This window comes from Amblyraja radiata, chromosome 28 (genome assembly GCF_010909765.2).
Source record: "Amblyraja radiata isolate CabotCenter1 chromosome 28, sAmbRad1.1.pri, whole genome shotgun sequence".
Classification (NCBI taxonomy): domain Eukaryota; kingdom Metazoa; phylum Chordata; class Chondrichthyes; order Rajiformes; family Rajidae; genus Amblyraja; species Amblyraja radiata.
The window spans coordinates 20,869,242-20,884,219 of record NC_045983.1 but is presented as its reverse complement, the minus strand read 5'-3'; the positions used below and the strand labels follow the sequence as shown (position 1 = coordinate 20,884,219).

At 43.3% G+C, this 14,978-nt stretch overlaps 1 protein-coding gene across 1 annotated transcript; it reads right to left on the bottom strand.

Annotated features, from left to right (window-relative positions):
• Nucleotides 1–207: 207 nt before the first annotated feature.
• nsun5 (NOP2/Sun RNA methyltransferase 5) lies at nucleotides 208–14,763 on the bottom strand. The gene is made up of 10 exons (XM_033046031.1): nucleotides 14,564–14,763; nucleotides 12,347–12,469; nucleotides 11,686–11,854; nucleotides 10,725–10,833; nucleotides 7,485–7,623; nucleotides 5,653–5,768; nucleotides 4,593–4,771; nucleotides 3,586–3,799; nucleotides 1,849–2,013; nucleotides 208–834 (listed from the first exon to the last, which is right to left on the bottom strand). The coding sequence occupies exons 1-10, from the start codon at nucleotides 14,654–14,656 to the stop codon at nucleotides 699–701; spliced, it is 1,443 nt and encodes a 480-aa protein (XP_032901922.1). The 5' UTR covers nucleotides 14,657–14,763; the 3' UTR covers nucleotides 208–698.
• Between the last annotated feature and the right edge of the window lie 215 nt (nucleotides 14,764–14,978).

Here is a 14,978-nt window from a genome sequence, read left to right as displayed (position 1 = left end):
AAAGAGGTAAAACAAGTGTACCTATTTTACTCCAGCTTTTTGTGTCTATCTTCGGATTAAACCAGCATCTGCTGTTCCTTCCTACACATTTTGTACCTATTCAATATCTTAACTACTTTGCCTCGTGCTTCTTCTCCCACCGGATCTCTTCAAATTCAAATCGGGTGAAATATATCACTATAAACATATTGACGATAAAAGAACAAAAGCCGTGAGATAGCCTTTTATTGCACATATTCCAGTTAGGCGAGTTAAGCTTTCCTTCCCAGCTGCCCTGTTACAATTTTTTCACTCTGAAGCCTTCGGAGTACAAGTTTGAGTGGAGGTTGTCTGCATTCTATAAATCGCCAGATCTTGTCTACATGATGGTATCACCCACATGCTACCTGGTTGCTTTAACTTTATAAAAAAAGAGACTCAAGACAGCTGGTTTACGTGGTTCAAAAGGAGTTCATTCACATTTACAGCAAAACGACCCATCCAGCTTCACCTATCACCTAGCCAGCCTCTTCTCCCCCCCCCCCCCCCCCCCCCCTATTTTGCACTGCTATACACAGGCCAACTTTCCTGCTACTTTTCAGTTCTGTTGAAGGGTCACTTTTGCATCAACTTTCACGTTTTGCTTCCACAGATGCTGCTTGATCTTCTAGCATTTTGCGTTTTGCCGTGCATTCCAACATCTGGAGTTTATTTTCTCTTCATGTCCGTGATTGGACTTTCTTCCGTTTCACTTTTTTGGTTCGAGGAGCTGGTGTGCAAGCTGCAGGCTTTCCTTCCAATGTCTTCGCAGGAGCAAGATCAGACCCTGGCAGTGGCACCCTCTCTTCAGAGAAGCTGGAAAGATAAAACAACATTCCTTTGAGCCACTACATTTAATTCCACTCAACTTCTGAAACTACGAATGTCTACTTGTCCTCTCTGATTTTTCGACTCATTTTGACATTTAAATTCGACATCCTGTTATTCCTTGTCCCAATACACATCGCCTCACATTACTGATATAAATGTTTTATTTGTTCCATCTACACGAGTCAAGAGAGTTTTATTGCCATGTGTCCCAGATAGGACAATGAGATTCTTGCTTGTTGCAGCACAACAGAATATGTAAACATAATACAGAACAGGAGATAACTAACACATCCACTAACCTGTCTGTTCCCAAGTTTCTCACAGAACTCTGCACCTAATCATATCTCATTTTTGTGCCAACTGCAAAACTGTTATTGTAAGTAAAGGCAAATTGGTCACAATGACACTTAGGGAAGACCACTATGCCTACTAAAAAAAAACATTCAGGAAAGGATACATAGTTCCTAAGAAGGTGGCAACACGGGTAGACAGGATAGTGAAGATGGTGTCTGGCACGCGTGCCTTCATAGGTCAGGGTTTCAAGTACAGGAGTTGGGATGTCAGGTTACATGTACAAGAAGTTAATCGGGCCACATTTGGAGTACTGTGCACAGTTCTGGTCGCCTGCCATAGGAAGGACATCATTAACCTGGAGAGGGTGCAAAGAAGATTTGCAAGGACGTTACGAAGCATGGAAGGTTTGAGTTATAAGGAGAAGCTGGATCTACTGGAAGAGGTGATGTTAGAGATTTATAAAATCATAAGGGGCAATAGTAGATAAGGTGAACAGCTACATTCTTCTCCCAGGGTAGGGGAGTTTGCATTTCTGAATAAAGACAGGCCTCTCAGCAGCTTTGGAGAAATGAACACTTCTCAACTTTTAATTTTGTGCTACTAAAGAACCATGCATAAATATTTCTGGCATCAATTCCAATGTTTTACTTCATTAAGGTGGTTATTAAGGTTTTATGGGGAATATGTTCCTTATGCAATCATTACCTCTCTCTGTTTTGCTCCAATTCATTTTGTCCATTTTGCTTTTCCAACATAGCAACAAAAAAGCCATTTGTCAGTGTGGCGCTTGGCGAAGCACGGAGACACCTGGGACCTTCAGGGAATGTGTCCAGCCCACGACATGGCCACGAGGGCATCAGGTTGACTAGTCTGCATGGGACCAAAAAAATATTGTTAGGAGATCATATGTCCCAACATTATGTACAGCATTAAATATTCCCATTATCTTTCACTTAGAACCACATGGTTAGTTCCCAAATTTCTCTCTCAAAGAGGAAATAGCTATGCTCAAGGTTGGTTCCACTGGTCATTCTTTGTTTGTGAATCACAACAAATTGGCAGGCTGTGAAAGTATGGAAGTAATCTTGGGCAAGTGTAACTGAGTCCATTCTAAAATCAGCAAAACACATCGATTGAACTCCTATGGGAAGGGTCCTGACCTGAAACATAACTTGACCATTTCCCTCCATAGATGCTGCCTGGCTCGCTGAGTTCCCCCGGCACTTTGTGTGTTTTTTGCACTAAACAGGTCAGGATTGAGAATGCCAATGATTTTCTTCCTCCTGTCTTCATGAGTAATAAAAGTTCTAACAACTGCTGAAATCACATTCCTCACTCCAGGAATCTTGAATGGATTACTCTTCTTCTTCTTCTTCTTCTTGCGTATGGCATGCACAGCCTAAAGTTGTAGGACAACTTGTTCTATTTGATTGTGCACACCAGGTTGATTGCATTCGTCGAAACAGGTTGTTTCGTGAAGGTTGCAATCTCCCACCCCAATGGATTACTCTCAGACTGGACGAATAGATGTAGCCAAGGAACATTGGGAGAATCCAATGAAAATGAAGAGAAATGTTCATTGATTGCCTTTAAATGCAGAACTTCATCTCGCCGGATTAATGCACCAACAGTCAAAGGACATTTGACGCTCTTAATTCATTCAATACTTGCCAAAAAAAAATGAATTTACAGCTGAATTCATCCTGGAATCACGAGGAATTTCAGTTTGGTCTTTGATTTTCCTATTGCTCATGACATTGGAGGGGCGATTCAGCCCATCACATCTTTGCCAGCTACTTGATACCTTGCACTAAACGTTATTCCCTCATAATATATCTATACACTGTAAAGGGCTCAATGGTAATCATGTATTGTCTTTCTGCTGATTAGATAGCACACAACAAAAGCTTTTCACTACCTCGGTACACGTGACAATAAACTAAACTAGATAAATCCCATTGATCTCATTCCCTCAATGATCTCCCAGTGATCTGTTCTCTCTCTAATGCCCATTAACTCATCACGATTCTCCTGCCACCCACCAACATACTCTAAGGGCAACAGGCAACTGTGAAAGAACCAATCCACCAATAAACCTTTGGAAAGGGGGGAGAACAATGCAAACTCCACACATACATCACCACTGTCAAGGTCAAACCCAGGCGCCTGGACCTGTCAGACAGCGGCAGTAATCACCAAGTCAACGCTGCAAAATAGGAAACGTGTATGGGAGTGAAACCGCAGACATTAGTAATGGAGTAAGGCTCGAGTGAATTGTACAACCTGCTTCCCCAGCCATACTCTGTGAGGTACAATATCACCTCAGACTGTATTATCATGTCCGAAATTCATTAAATTCCCATTCAGTTCATGAAATGTGTCAAATGAAACAATCTGGGGCAAGAGGGAAAGATCACTGGGGCTCCTCCCCCTTGAGACTACCTGAAATGGTTTCCATATTGCTGCAGTATCTTCTCAACAACATCTTCATTCTCCTCACGGTTGACCGAACAAGTTGAATATATAACCCGTTCCACACTTGGAAAGCTCAGTGCGTGACTGAGGGCTTTATGCTGGAAAGCTGCTAACGCCTGCAGGCGCTGTGTGGATGACGAGTCCTCATCATCTGTGAACTGGTTCAAGCGGTTTACAATTCCTGATTTGGGAAAAGGACAAGGTAAGCAAAAGCCTCTCAGTATGTGTGGGTCAAATCAAATCTCACGGTGGCGCAGCGGTAGAGTTGCTGCCTTACAGCGCCAGAGACCCAGGTTCGATCCTGACTACGGGTGCTGCCTGTAGGGAGTTTGTATGTTACCCCCGTGACTGCGTGGGTTTTCCCCGGGTGCTCTGATTTCCTCGCACACTCCAAAGACCTACAGGTTTGTAGGTTAATTGGCCTCGGTAAAGATTGTAAATTATCCTTACAGGATAGTGCAAGCACAGTGTGATTGCTGGTTTGCGTAGGCTAGTTTGGCCTGTTTCCACTCTTTATCTCTGCACTAAACTAAAAAGTGTTTGATAGTCAACCAGTTTTCACGGCATTTTAAGATTTCAATGCTTCTTGATTAATTGCTGATGGGACCAGTCCAGTAGCGAAACATTATTTGTACTCTCCCGACAGTACTCAGAGCAGCCATATTGTCACTCGGAATAGAGGTGGTGTGTGGGTGTTCACTGAATGGAGCTGGCTTGGCTGTTAACGCTCTCCTTATTTGAGCACCTTTTTAATAAAACCAACGCATTCAGCCACCGCATGGCTGCTCTCTTTGCTCCATCCCTGCTTTGTATCCAACTGTCCCTTTACGCATTGTCCATTACCGGAGAGGACTACAACAAAACCCTTGTCTGGATTTCACCTATTTTTTTCTACCTTCAGTTTGAAGTACATGTAAACCACCTAAACTTTTTTGTTTCAAAATTCTGCCAAATGTCAAGAAAAGATTACTGACCAGAGCCGCTGCAAGAAGGATCCAGTAAAATGTACTTCACACCCTGGTACTTGGAGTCGCTGGCATCCACTAGCAAGAAGTCCTGGTTGGCCATTTCATGGCATGTGACTCCAGCCCGCAACAACAGAGTGCCCATTGTAGCCAAGCGTTTGGTGTCCAGGTCAAATGCAAAGAGTTTACTTTAAAAAAAGAACATAAAACAAATTGGAAAGGCGAAAAGTAGCCAGGAAATGGAAATAGTAAAATTAAGACTCGATTATGTGGGAATAAAGTACTAAAAAAAAATGGTAATAACGTTAAGAAAGAGTTATTTGGCTTTACTAAGCCCACTCCACCAGTCAACAAGGCCTTGCTGGCAACTCCTGATGTATGCTGGCACTTCCTATTAGCCCGAGAGAAGAGATTTATACACACGTCTATTTAAAATGAATTTCTAACTATGTTGTCTTGTTCACAACTGTCACACAAGGGAGAATTACGCAACATCTACCGTTTCTACAATTTGAGGTAAACCTTCATTCTTCTAAACGCTAAGGAATAAAAATATAATCTGTCTAGCCTCACTTGACAGAACAACTCTCGTATTCCATGAATTACCTGGAGAAGCATCTTTGGACATCACCTATGCTACTATATCCTTTCTTCGTCATGGTATTCCATGACTGCCATCACCAACACCCTATTATTAAACTCCTTCGAAATAACGCCAAAATTACGCTTGCCTCCCCAACTACTTATTCGATCCATCTGCTAACTTGTGTAGGAAGGAATTGCAGATGCTGGCTTATACCAAAGATAGACAGCAGGCCAGGTAGCACCTCTGGAGGAAAGGAATAGGTGACTTTTCGAACCTTCAGTCAACAATAGATGCCCAGGAAAAGGAGAGTTAAGTAACGATATGGAAAATGTGCAGCAGTGCCACCTGCCAGTTTCTGGACCATTATGCAAAAACAACTTCAGCTACAAGAAGAAGTGACTGGTTGCATTTGTAAAATTAATCTCTTTCTAGTATCACACACACACCTTGTTTTCCAATTTACTGAGCTATTGCCAGGCTTACCCTTTGTTGCAAAGAATAGCAGCGAGATGGCTGGTCTTGTTTCCAGGAGCCGCACACGCATCAATTACGTGAGAACCCACTGGAGGGTTCAAGAGATGTGCTGGGAGACAACTGGCCTGCGGATAAAAAAAGGGGGTGAAAAGACATTTATTGGACAAGTGACTGAGATGAGTGATTCAGGCAACATATATAACCCACACTGCAGTAAGTGAATCATTGAGAGCTAGAGCAGGATCGGCTGAGGGAGCAGAGTCATCACATATACTGATCTAGAACGGGCTGATAGTTCTTCACAAGGACCTAACATTTGCAACACGAGCAACGCCGCAGTAACTCACTTGCTTTTGACCCATCCAGAAATAAGACATAAATAAAACATTACAGATGATAGAAATCTAAAACAAAGAAAATACCGGAAAGGTTGAGAAGGTCAGGCAACAAGTTAACGTTTCAGGTGAATGACCTTTTATTCGAACTACGCAACAAACCTCTTTAGCCAGAGGGTGGTCTTCTTCTTGTGAATGAAACATAAACCAAAGGAATAGTAAGATCTCAAGACGAGTGTTGAGCAGCCAGGTTGTTGTCTCTGCGTCAAGATGTCGGCAACCTTCTCGTGGTCTCCTGTTAATCCAGTTAGTCTTCTCTTGTGGAATACTTTGTGGAGACAGATGCCGACAACACAAAACCAAACCAAGGATAGGACAAAGACTGAGTGTCAGAGCGGGCGGCAGTTGCCGTCAAAGACAAGGATGCTGGGATACCACAGCTGAATGTCGAAGGTCTCACCAGTGCTAGGATATCCATCATTGAGCAGCTCGCATACGCCAACAAAGCGACTGTCAAACTCCTGCAGGAGACACACTGCGAAACAGTGGAGAAACTCGCAATTCCTGAGGGTGGTGAATCTGGAATTCATTGCCACAGTCGGCTGTGGACGCCAAAACATTGGGTATTTTTGAAGTGGAGATTGACAGATTCCTGATTTGTTGGGATGTCAAAGGTTATGGGGAAAAGCAGTGGAATACGATTGAGAAAGAAAGTTAGATCAGCCATGTTTGAATGGCGAAGTAGGCTCTATGGGCTGAATGGCATAATTCTGCTCCTATGACCTATGAGATGTAGGCTTTTGCATCATGCACCAGGGTGCGACATATCTGTACTTACTGCTGTGCCAGGAAACTTCCACAGAGTCTCCAGAAATCTACGTTGCAAAATTCAGCAACTTTCTCTCAATATCATAAAACACCATTTACATACAAAGTGACCTGCAGCATCTAAATTAGAATACATCCCAGACATGGGAGAAATAGTTCCTCTGTCTAACAGAAGCATAGATCAGTTCTCAAAATAAACTTTCATTCTGGCGTCAATCATGTTTGTTCAAGTTCAAGTGAGTTTATTGTCATGTGTCCCTGATAGGACAATGAAATTCTTGCTTTGCTTCAGCACACAGAACATAGTAGGCATTTACTACAAAACAGATCAGTGTGTCCATATACCATAATATGGTATATGGTTTGTGAAATATATAGTGCGAGAATACAATTCTACGAAGTTACGAGCTGCCATTTATTGTGTCAAACTCACACTTTCAGACGAAGGATAATAAATCAGAATATGGAGTTTCAATTAATCTCCCGAAGAGACCTTTATAAATAACATAATCCCCAAAATGGTGGAGGTGGAAATGTGGAACCTGTCCTCTTTCAATACCACTAAAAGGCAAATTAGATTTTTTCTGTCAAATTGGAATATAGATCTTGATTAAACAATAAACATATGTATTTTAATGCTTCATTATGTGCAGCAGGGTGATGCGCAAGTAGGCTTACCTTATCTTGCAGAATGATATGTCCAGCTGTGTACAAGACATTTTCATGAAGGTCAATCTTTGGGTGGAAAACTAGTAATTCAGGGAGATGAGGATCAGAGACAAACTGTTTAGAACCAAGATTCTTCAAATGATCTGCACTGTGGGAAAAATAATTCACATGTAAGAGCACCAGACAAATACTGGGTAGCCAAAGATCCATTAAGTTAATGACAATCATTTTCAAAGTTTTAATTTAGAATTGATTATTTGGAGCAAACTTAATGAATAAACCCTGGATCCAGGCCCAATGAAGTATGATATATTTCACCAATTAACTTCACCACTAGATAATAGACAGTCATAGAGTCATAGTGATACAGTGTAGAAACAGGCCCTTCGGCCCACAACGGCCAACATGTCCCAGCTACACTAGTCCAACCTGCCTGCGCTTGGTCCATATCCCTCCAAACCTGTCCCATGCATGTATCCGTCTAACTGTTTCTTAAATGATGGGATAGTCCCCACCTCAACTACCTCCTCTGGCAGTTCGTTCCACAGACCCACCACCCTTTGTGTGAAAAAGTTACTTCTCGGATTCCTATTAAATCTTTTCCCCTTCACCTTGAACCTATGTCCTCTGGTCCTCGATCCCCTACTCTGGGCAAGAGACTCTGTGCATCTACCTGATCTATTCCTCACATGATTTTGTACACCTCTATAAGATCACCCCTCATCCTCCTATGCTCTAAGGAATAGAGACCCAGCCTACTCAACCTCTCCCTGTAGCTCACACCCAACATCCTCGTAAATCTTTTCTGAACCCTTTGAAGCTTGACAATATATTTCCTATAACATGGTGCCCAGAATTAAACACAATATTCTAAATGCAGTTAATAGACAGTAGACAATAGGTGCAGGAGTAGGCCATTCAGCCCTTCGAGCCAGCACCGCCATTCAATGTGATCATGACTGTTCATCCACATTCAGTACCCCGTTCCTGCTTTTTCCCCCATATCCTCTGACTCCGCTATATTTAAGAGCCCTATCTAGCTCTCTCTTGAAAGTATCCAGAGAACCGGTCTTTACCGCCCTCCGAGGCAGAGAATTCCACAGACTCACAACTCTCTGTGTGGAAAAGTGTTTCCTCATCTCTGTTCTAAATGGCCTACCCCTTTTCTTAAACTGTGGCCCCTGGTTCTGGACTCCCCAACGTCTTATACAACTGCAACATGACCTCCCAACTTCTATACTCAATACTCTTGACTGATGAAGGCCATTGTGCCAAAAGTCTTTTTGACCATCTTATCTACCTGTGACTCGACCTTCAAGGAATCTTGCACCTGCACTTCTAGATCCCTCTGCTCTACAATACTTCCCAGAGGCCTACCGTTTACTGTGTCGGTCCTGCCCTTGTTAGACATCCCAAAATGCAACACCTCACACTTCTCTGTATTCAATTCCATCAACCATTCCTCAGCCCACCTGGCCAATCGATCCACATCCTGCTGCAATCTTTCGCAACCATCTTCACTATCTGCACTATCATCAGTTTGTAAATTATTCCATAAAATCTGGTTAAGGGCCTCGTCAGAGACTGGTAAACATAGTTAGGCAATCCCGCAGAGAAAATAGCAGGGACAAGTTAGGAAGCAAATGTCTGAGGAATTGAGAGACTTCCTGCTATTTCCAGTTCTACACAATTGAATTCTGCAGTCGGACAAGTGGTTGTGATACTAACTTGGTTGGAAGTCAAAAGCAATAGCAAAGGGATACAGAATTACCATGACAAATGTTGTTAATGGGTGCAGTCATAAGAAATGTGATTCACACCAACATACCGAAACATGTAGGGTGTAACACACTGGAGGAAGGAGCATGGGTTCCTCTGGTCCACGATTCCCCTACTCTGGGCAAATGCAGCTGCTCTAGTCAACAGGAAAACATGCCCTTCGGCACACCGCATCCATACAATAGGAAATGTCAGCCAGGGACCCACACCATATTCTCAGGCAAAGTCACGTGCACTTTTCCCATTCTAGTGTACTGCATTTGATGTTCGCAATGTGGTAAACGGGAAGAGATTGAACTTTTTTTTCACCTTCCATCACAGTGAGAAATCTGTGGTGGATGTTTATGTTAAAATGTATTTTGTGTGTTCTGGTGCTTTTTATTTGTATGACTGACTTGGCAAATTCCTCGTAATGTTGCAAAACATATTTGGCTAATAAAGTAGTATTGCATTGTATTGTCTCCTCTACATTGGAGAAGCAATACACAGACTGCAACGCACCTGTGTCCAGCCCACAGGAGTGGTCCTGAGCTTCCGATTGCCTGCTGCTTTAATTCTCTATCCAATGACAACAAAATACTATTGACTCTTGAACTCTTGCTCTGACCCATCTTTATGTGGCCTCCTGCACAGTTACAAGAAGGCCCAATGCTTGAGGAACAACACCTCATCTCGCAACTGGACACATTGTAAGCTTCAGAACTCAACATCAAATAATCCAAGTTGACATAACTCGCTCTTTCTTTGTGTCTGTATCAGAATTGGTCATTTCTGCCAATCGTCCATCTGTGATTCTGGCTCTGTTTCTTTCCCCTGTTCTCCATTAGTACAGGTTGACCTGCTGGCCATGTCCCTCGGCCCTCCTACTAGCAACTCACAACGCAGATAAAGAAGCATCATCTGCTTACAATTGTTACATGCGGTCTCACCCCATCAAGGATATTCATTTGTTCTGCCCATTCACTGCAACTAGGAACTAATTTGTTTCCTCGCATTCTCAAGTGGGAGAGTCTCAGACCTGAAACATGAACTAATCAACAGATACTGCCTGAGTGTTTACAGCATTTTAAATTTCATTTTATATTGTAAATATGAAAAATGGCGAGACTTTCACTAAACTTAACATAAAGTTAACAGAAAGCAGTAATCACCAAAACAGACTGAACATGAAGCTCTAACATCAAGTTGGTAAATCCCAGGACCCTCATGTGGACTGCTTCTTCTTCTGGCGTATGGAGTGCACAGCCTAAAGTTGTCGGACAACTTGTTCTATTTTATCTTGTGCACGCCGGGCTGATTGCATTCGTCGAAACAGGGCGGACCACGTGAAGGTTGCAATCTTCCACCCCATGTGGACTGCAAGCCTTCAGCATCCCTATGGTTCAGGAACCAATGTGAACCAACCTTGACTTTCATAACCTCTTCTGAAATTATCTTGTGCCTGCTAATGAAGAAAAATATCAAACCTACTCAGTTGCCTGCCCGAGGTAATGGTAATCCTCGCGCTTGAAATAGTCAATGACATCCTCCATGTTGGTTTTCAGCAGATTCACTCTGACATAACGGGGCAGTCGGCAATCTGGAAAGAAAGGCAAAATCTGGGATATTATCGCAGCCCCTTATAACAATGCTGAGAAAATGATGCAGTAGAAGCTTTGAGGGGGATGGAAACAGATTCTGGGGGTGTGGGGGGGGGGGTGGGGGGAAGAGTATACAAACTGCAGGTAAAAGAACGAGGTATCATGTGACTAATCCAGCCATCCGAAGCAAAGAAGAATCTACAACCACTGGCAACTTTCCTCTTGAATTCACTGCCTTTAAACAGCAACATAGGTAATGCATCCAATGTTTAACATAATTGCATTTGTTCTGAATGAGATGATTAGAGAATTATCAACATCTAACCAATTAAGTCTCAGATTTGATCCCTAACATTTACTGAGTTAGCCTTGCCCACATTGTCATATTAGAAAGACATTGAAGTAATCAGCCAATATTCCTAGGTCTCATGTAATTCTCTTCATACATTGATTTGTGAATAGTAGGATCATACTCATACTGTGGTTACTGTAAGTACAGTAAGACAGTTCACGTTTTTTGGACTCGGGACATGAAATCAGCATAACATAGATGGCGAAGCACTGTTTCTTGTCTGTCTATCATAGTCAACATTATAAATACCATGGCACCATTTAAAGACCAGCAGTAGATTCTCTCAATGTCCTGGACAATAATTTTGCCTTTGATCAACAAAAAAACAGAACTGTTAACCAGTCAGGCCGCATCTGAGCCCATGTAGATAAAGTGGCTCAAAGTAAATACACTTTATAAAAAAATATCAGGAAAGATCCTAGGGACGATGTGAGAATATGGTCAAGAAGGATAAATGCAATTGTTAAAATATTTTCACCCTCTGTGCCCGGACCCATACCTTTTGCAGCAGGTTTTGATTCAATGAGGTCCTCGTTGCGGCAAACCTTTCTTTTTATCTTCAGTCTGGCAAGCGTTGAATTTAACTGGGAACGATGTTTCATAATCAATGCTTTCCAACTCCCGCCACACTTCAGGCCCTTCCCAAAGAGGAGGTCATACACCAGTACCTAATGTTTAAAAAGTATCAAATTGTATAGTTTTCACAAGTCAAGTTTCCAAACACAAGCATATTCTTAGCTTCCTCACCCCCTTCTAATTTCCTGCTTTCCCTCCACTTTATTCCCAACCTATTCCATTCTATCCTTCTATTTCACTGTCTGATCACCTGTATACTATCCGCTGATCTACAGTTTCTTTCACCAGCCCATAACATACAGGCTAAATCATCTTTACATAGCTACAAATTAACGTAAACGTATGAAGTTTGAAACTTATGAACGGCTCGAAGGACCGAATGGCCTCCTCCTGTACCTATTTTCTATATTTTCTATGAAGTAGAAAAATCAGTAAAAACATATTTTGTTTCTATACCAGTTCCAGCACAGAATAGAGTGTCATGAAACCTGCACACGCTGTTTAATTATATGTAAAATGATAGAGGACCAATGGAGAAGATATCCTCAAAGTTCCAATCCACGCACTCACGTCGATGGTCATACCTTGGCAACGTTCATCTGCAGCTTCTTCTCCTTCTTCAGCAGGGCTGTCGTGCTGATAATATCTTCCAGCACAGGAGAGTATCTCAGGGTTTCACACACCAGAGCATAGAGCTGCTTAATATTCTGAAAGACAGAAACCATCAACATGGCATTTTCTGTACAATTCACTCCCAATAAATATGTACCTTTTCTCAAGTTTGTTTGGTTAACAATTGGCCGAAGTGTTGCATCCAGCCCAATCTTGCTTTCTTCATTGACACCAGCCAGGATGATCCACAGCAGGGGGAGGGGGGGGGGGGGTAACTGTGGAAATAGGTTTTCTGTACTCCTGAGCCTGAAAATTCTGATCAGGAATTTAACAATTGTACTGATGGTAGCAGTCCACTTGCTGTAGTTTACTACTAATTTCAGCAAAGCTTTTGGCAAGGTCCCACGTAGGGGTGTGATCTAGAAGATAAGAGACGATGAGATCAAGCCAGGCAAACTGGCTTTGTAATAGGAGGCAGAGAGTGGTGGAGAATTATTTGTATGATTGGAAGCTACTGGTCAGAGATGTATGACATGGATCAGGGCTGACACCTTCACTGTTTGTTACACAAATTATCAGAAAGTTTACAGATGACACAAAAATCGGTAAAACCCGCTGAGGAACTCAGCGAGTCAGGCAGCTTCCGTGGGAGGAAATGGTCAGATGATATTTCTGATCAGGACCCTTCTTCAGACTGGAGAAGTAAATCCATGTTCATGGATATTCCTGGTTTGCCTTTTAAAAGAATTTAAGAAAACTGTACACTGACTCTGCGCTGACCTGTTGTCTTTTACACAAGTCCATAGTGTGTATACTAAATCATTGATCCATAGCTATAAATGAATGTAAACTTACAAATCACAAAAATCAACAAATACAGTTACAGTTTCCACAGATGCTGCCAGATCCAGAGTTCCTCCACCATTTGTTTTGCTGAATATTCCTGCATTTGCAGTCTCTTATGATTGCACAAAAAAACAGTGGTGGACTCAATCATGAGGACAGCTATGGGCTGCAGAATAAATTTGACCAGTATGTAAATGATAGCCAGAGTACGGCAGAAATTAAATCCTGATATGTGCAAGGTGCAAGAGAAGAGGTATAACTTTTTAAAACATTGGTTTGGCCAAGGCTGGAGCTGTACCTACAGTTTGCATCACCAAGCTATAGGATATGATTGCACTGTACTTGGAAAATAGAACAATATACCAGAAAAACATGCCCTTCGGCTCAAGTTGTTCATGCCTCAATGCCAATTTAATCTACTCCCCTCCCTCTGCAGTCTTTACCTCTCCATCCCCTGGTCTGTTTATGTGTTTATCTGGATGCCTCTTAATAGTTGGTATCATATTTGCTTCCACCACCACACCAGCCAAGTATTCCAAGCTCCTACCACTCTCTGTGTAAAAACTTGGAGGGAATTAAAGAGATTCACAAGGAAATTGCCTGTTTTGGAGCCTTTCAGTTATAAGATACAGTGTTCAGGAGGCCATTCAGAGACTTGATGGAGGTACAAAAATATGAGGGAGTAGACAAGAGTAGATTGTAAGAAATCTTTCCCCTTAACACTTTACCTAAAACTAAACTGCAATGGTTTAGGGTAATATATATTTTTCGTAAATGATACACTAACTGTTCCTATTTAAATAAAATTTTAAAAAATCTATAAAAGCAGATGAGGCTAGAAACATTCAGTGGAGCAGCCTACATCTGAGTAAAAGTACTGTTTATCTCCACAGATGCTGCCTGCCCTGCTGAATGGTTCCCGCAATTTATGTTCTTTTAAGTTGCAGATGTGCACAATGTCTGTCTTACATTCATCAACTGAGCAAAGTTATAACTTTGTGAAGGAAGGAACTGCAGATGTTGGTTTATACGGAAGAGAGATACAAAATGCTGGAGTAGCTCAGCTGGACAGGCAGCATCTCTGGAGAAAAGGAATGGGGATGTATCGGGTCTCGGCCCAAAACGTCACCTTTTCCTTTCTCTCCAGAGATGATGCCTGACCCGCTGTGTTAGTCCAGCTCTTTGCGTCTATCTCAAAGTTATAAACGTCCCGGTCTATGGTCACACTTCACTAAGGCAGGCTCCCTCGGCAACTGACCCACTGCCGGGTGCCTCGCTTCCTCTCTTCCCTCACTCACGCCCCTTCCCCACTCCAGCACCCGGTCCCCGGCTCCCACCCGCACCTTGTGGCCGCTGTTAAACACCAGGGTTTTGACGGATCCGTGCTTGGCCTCCAGCTGTCCCAGGACGGCAGCCGCCTTCACGTATAGAGCCATGGCCGCCGGCACACGAGGAGCCGAGCCGCCGAGTGGAGCCGAGCCGCCGGCACACGAGGAGCCGAGTCGCCGGGACACGAGGAGCCGAGCCGCCGGGAGGAGCCGAGCCGCCGGCACACGAGGAGCCGAGCCGCCGGGAGGAGCCGAGCCGCCGAGTGGAGCCGGGCCGCCGGGACACGAGGAGCCGAGCCGCCGGGAGGAGCCGAGCCGCCGAGTGGAGCCGGGCCGCCGGGACACGAGGAGCCGAGCCGCCGGGAGGAGCCGAGCCGCCGGCACACGAGGAGCCGAGCCGCCGAGTGGAGCCGGGCCGCCGGGACACGAG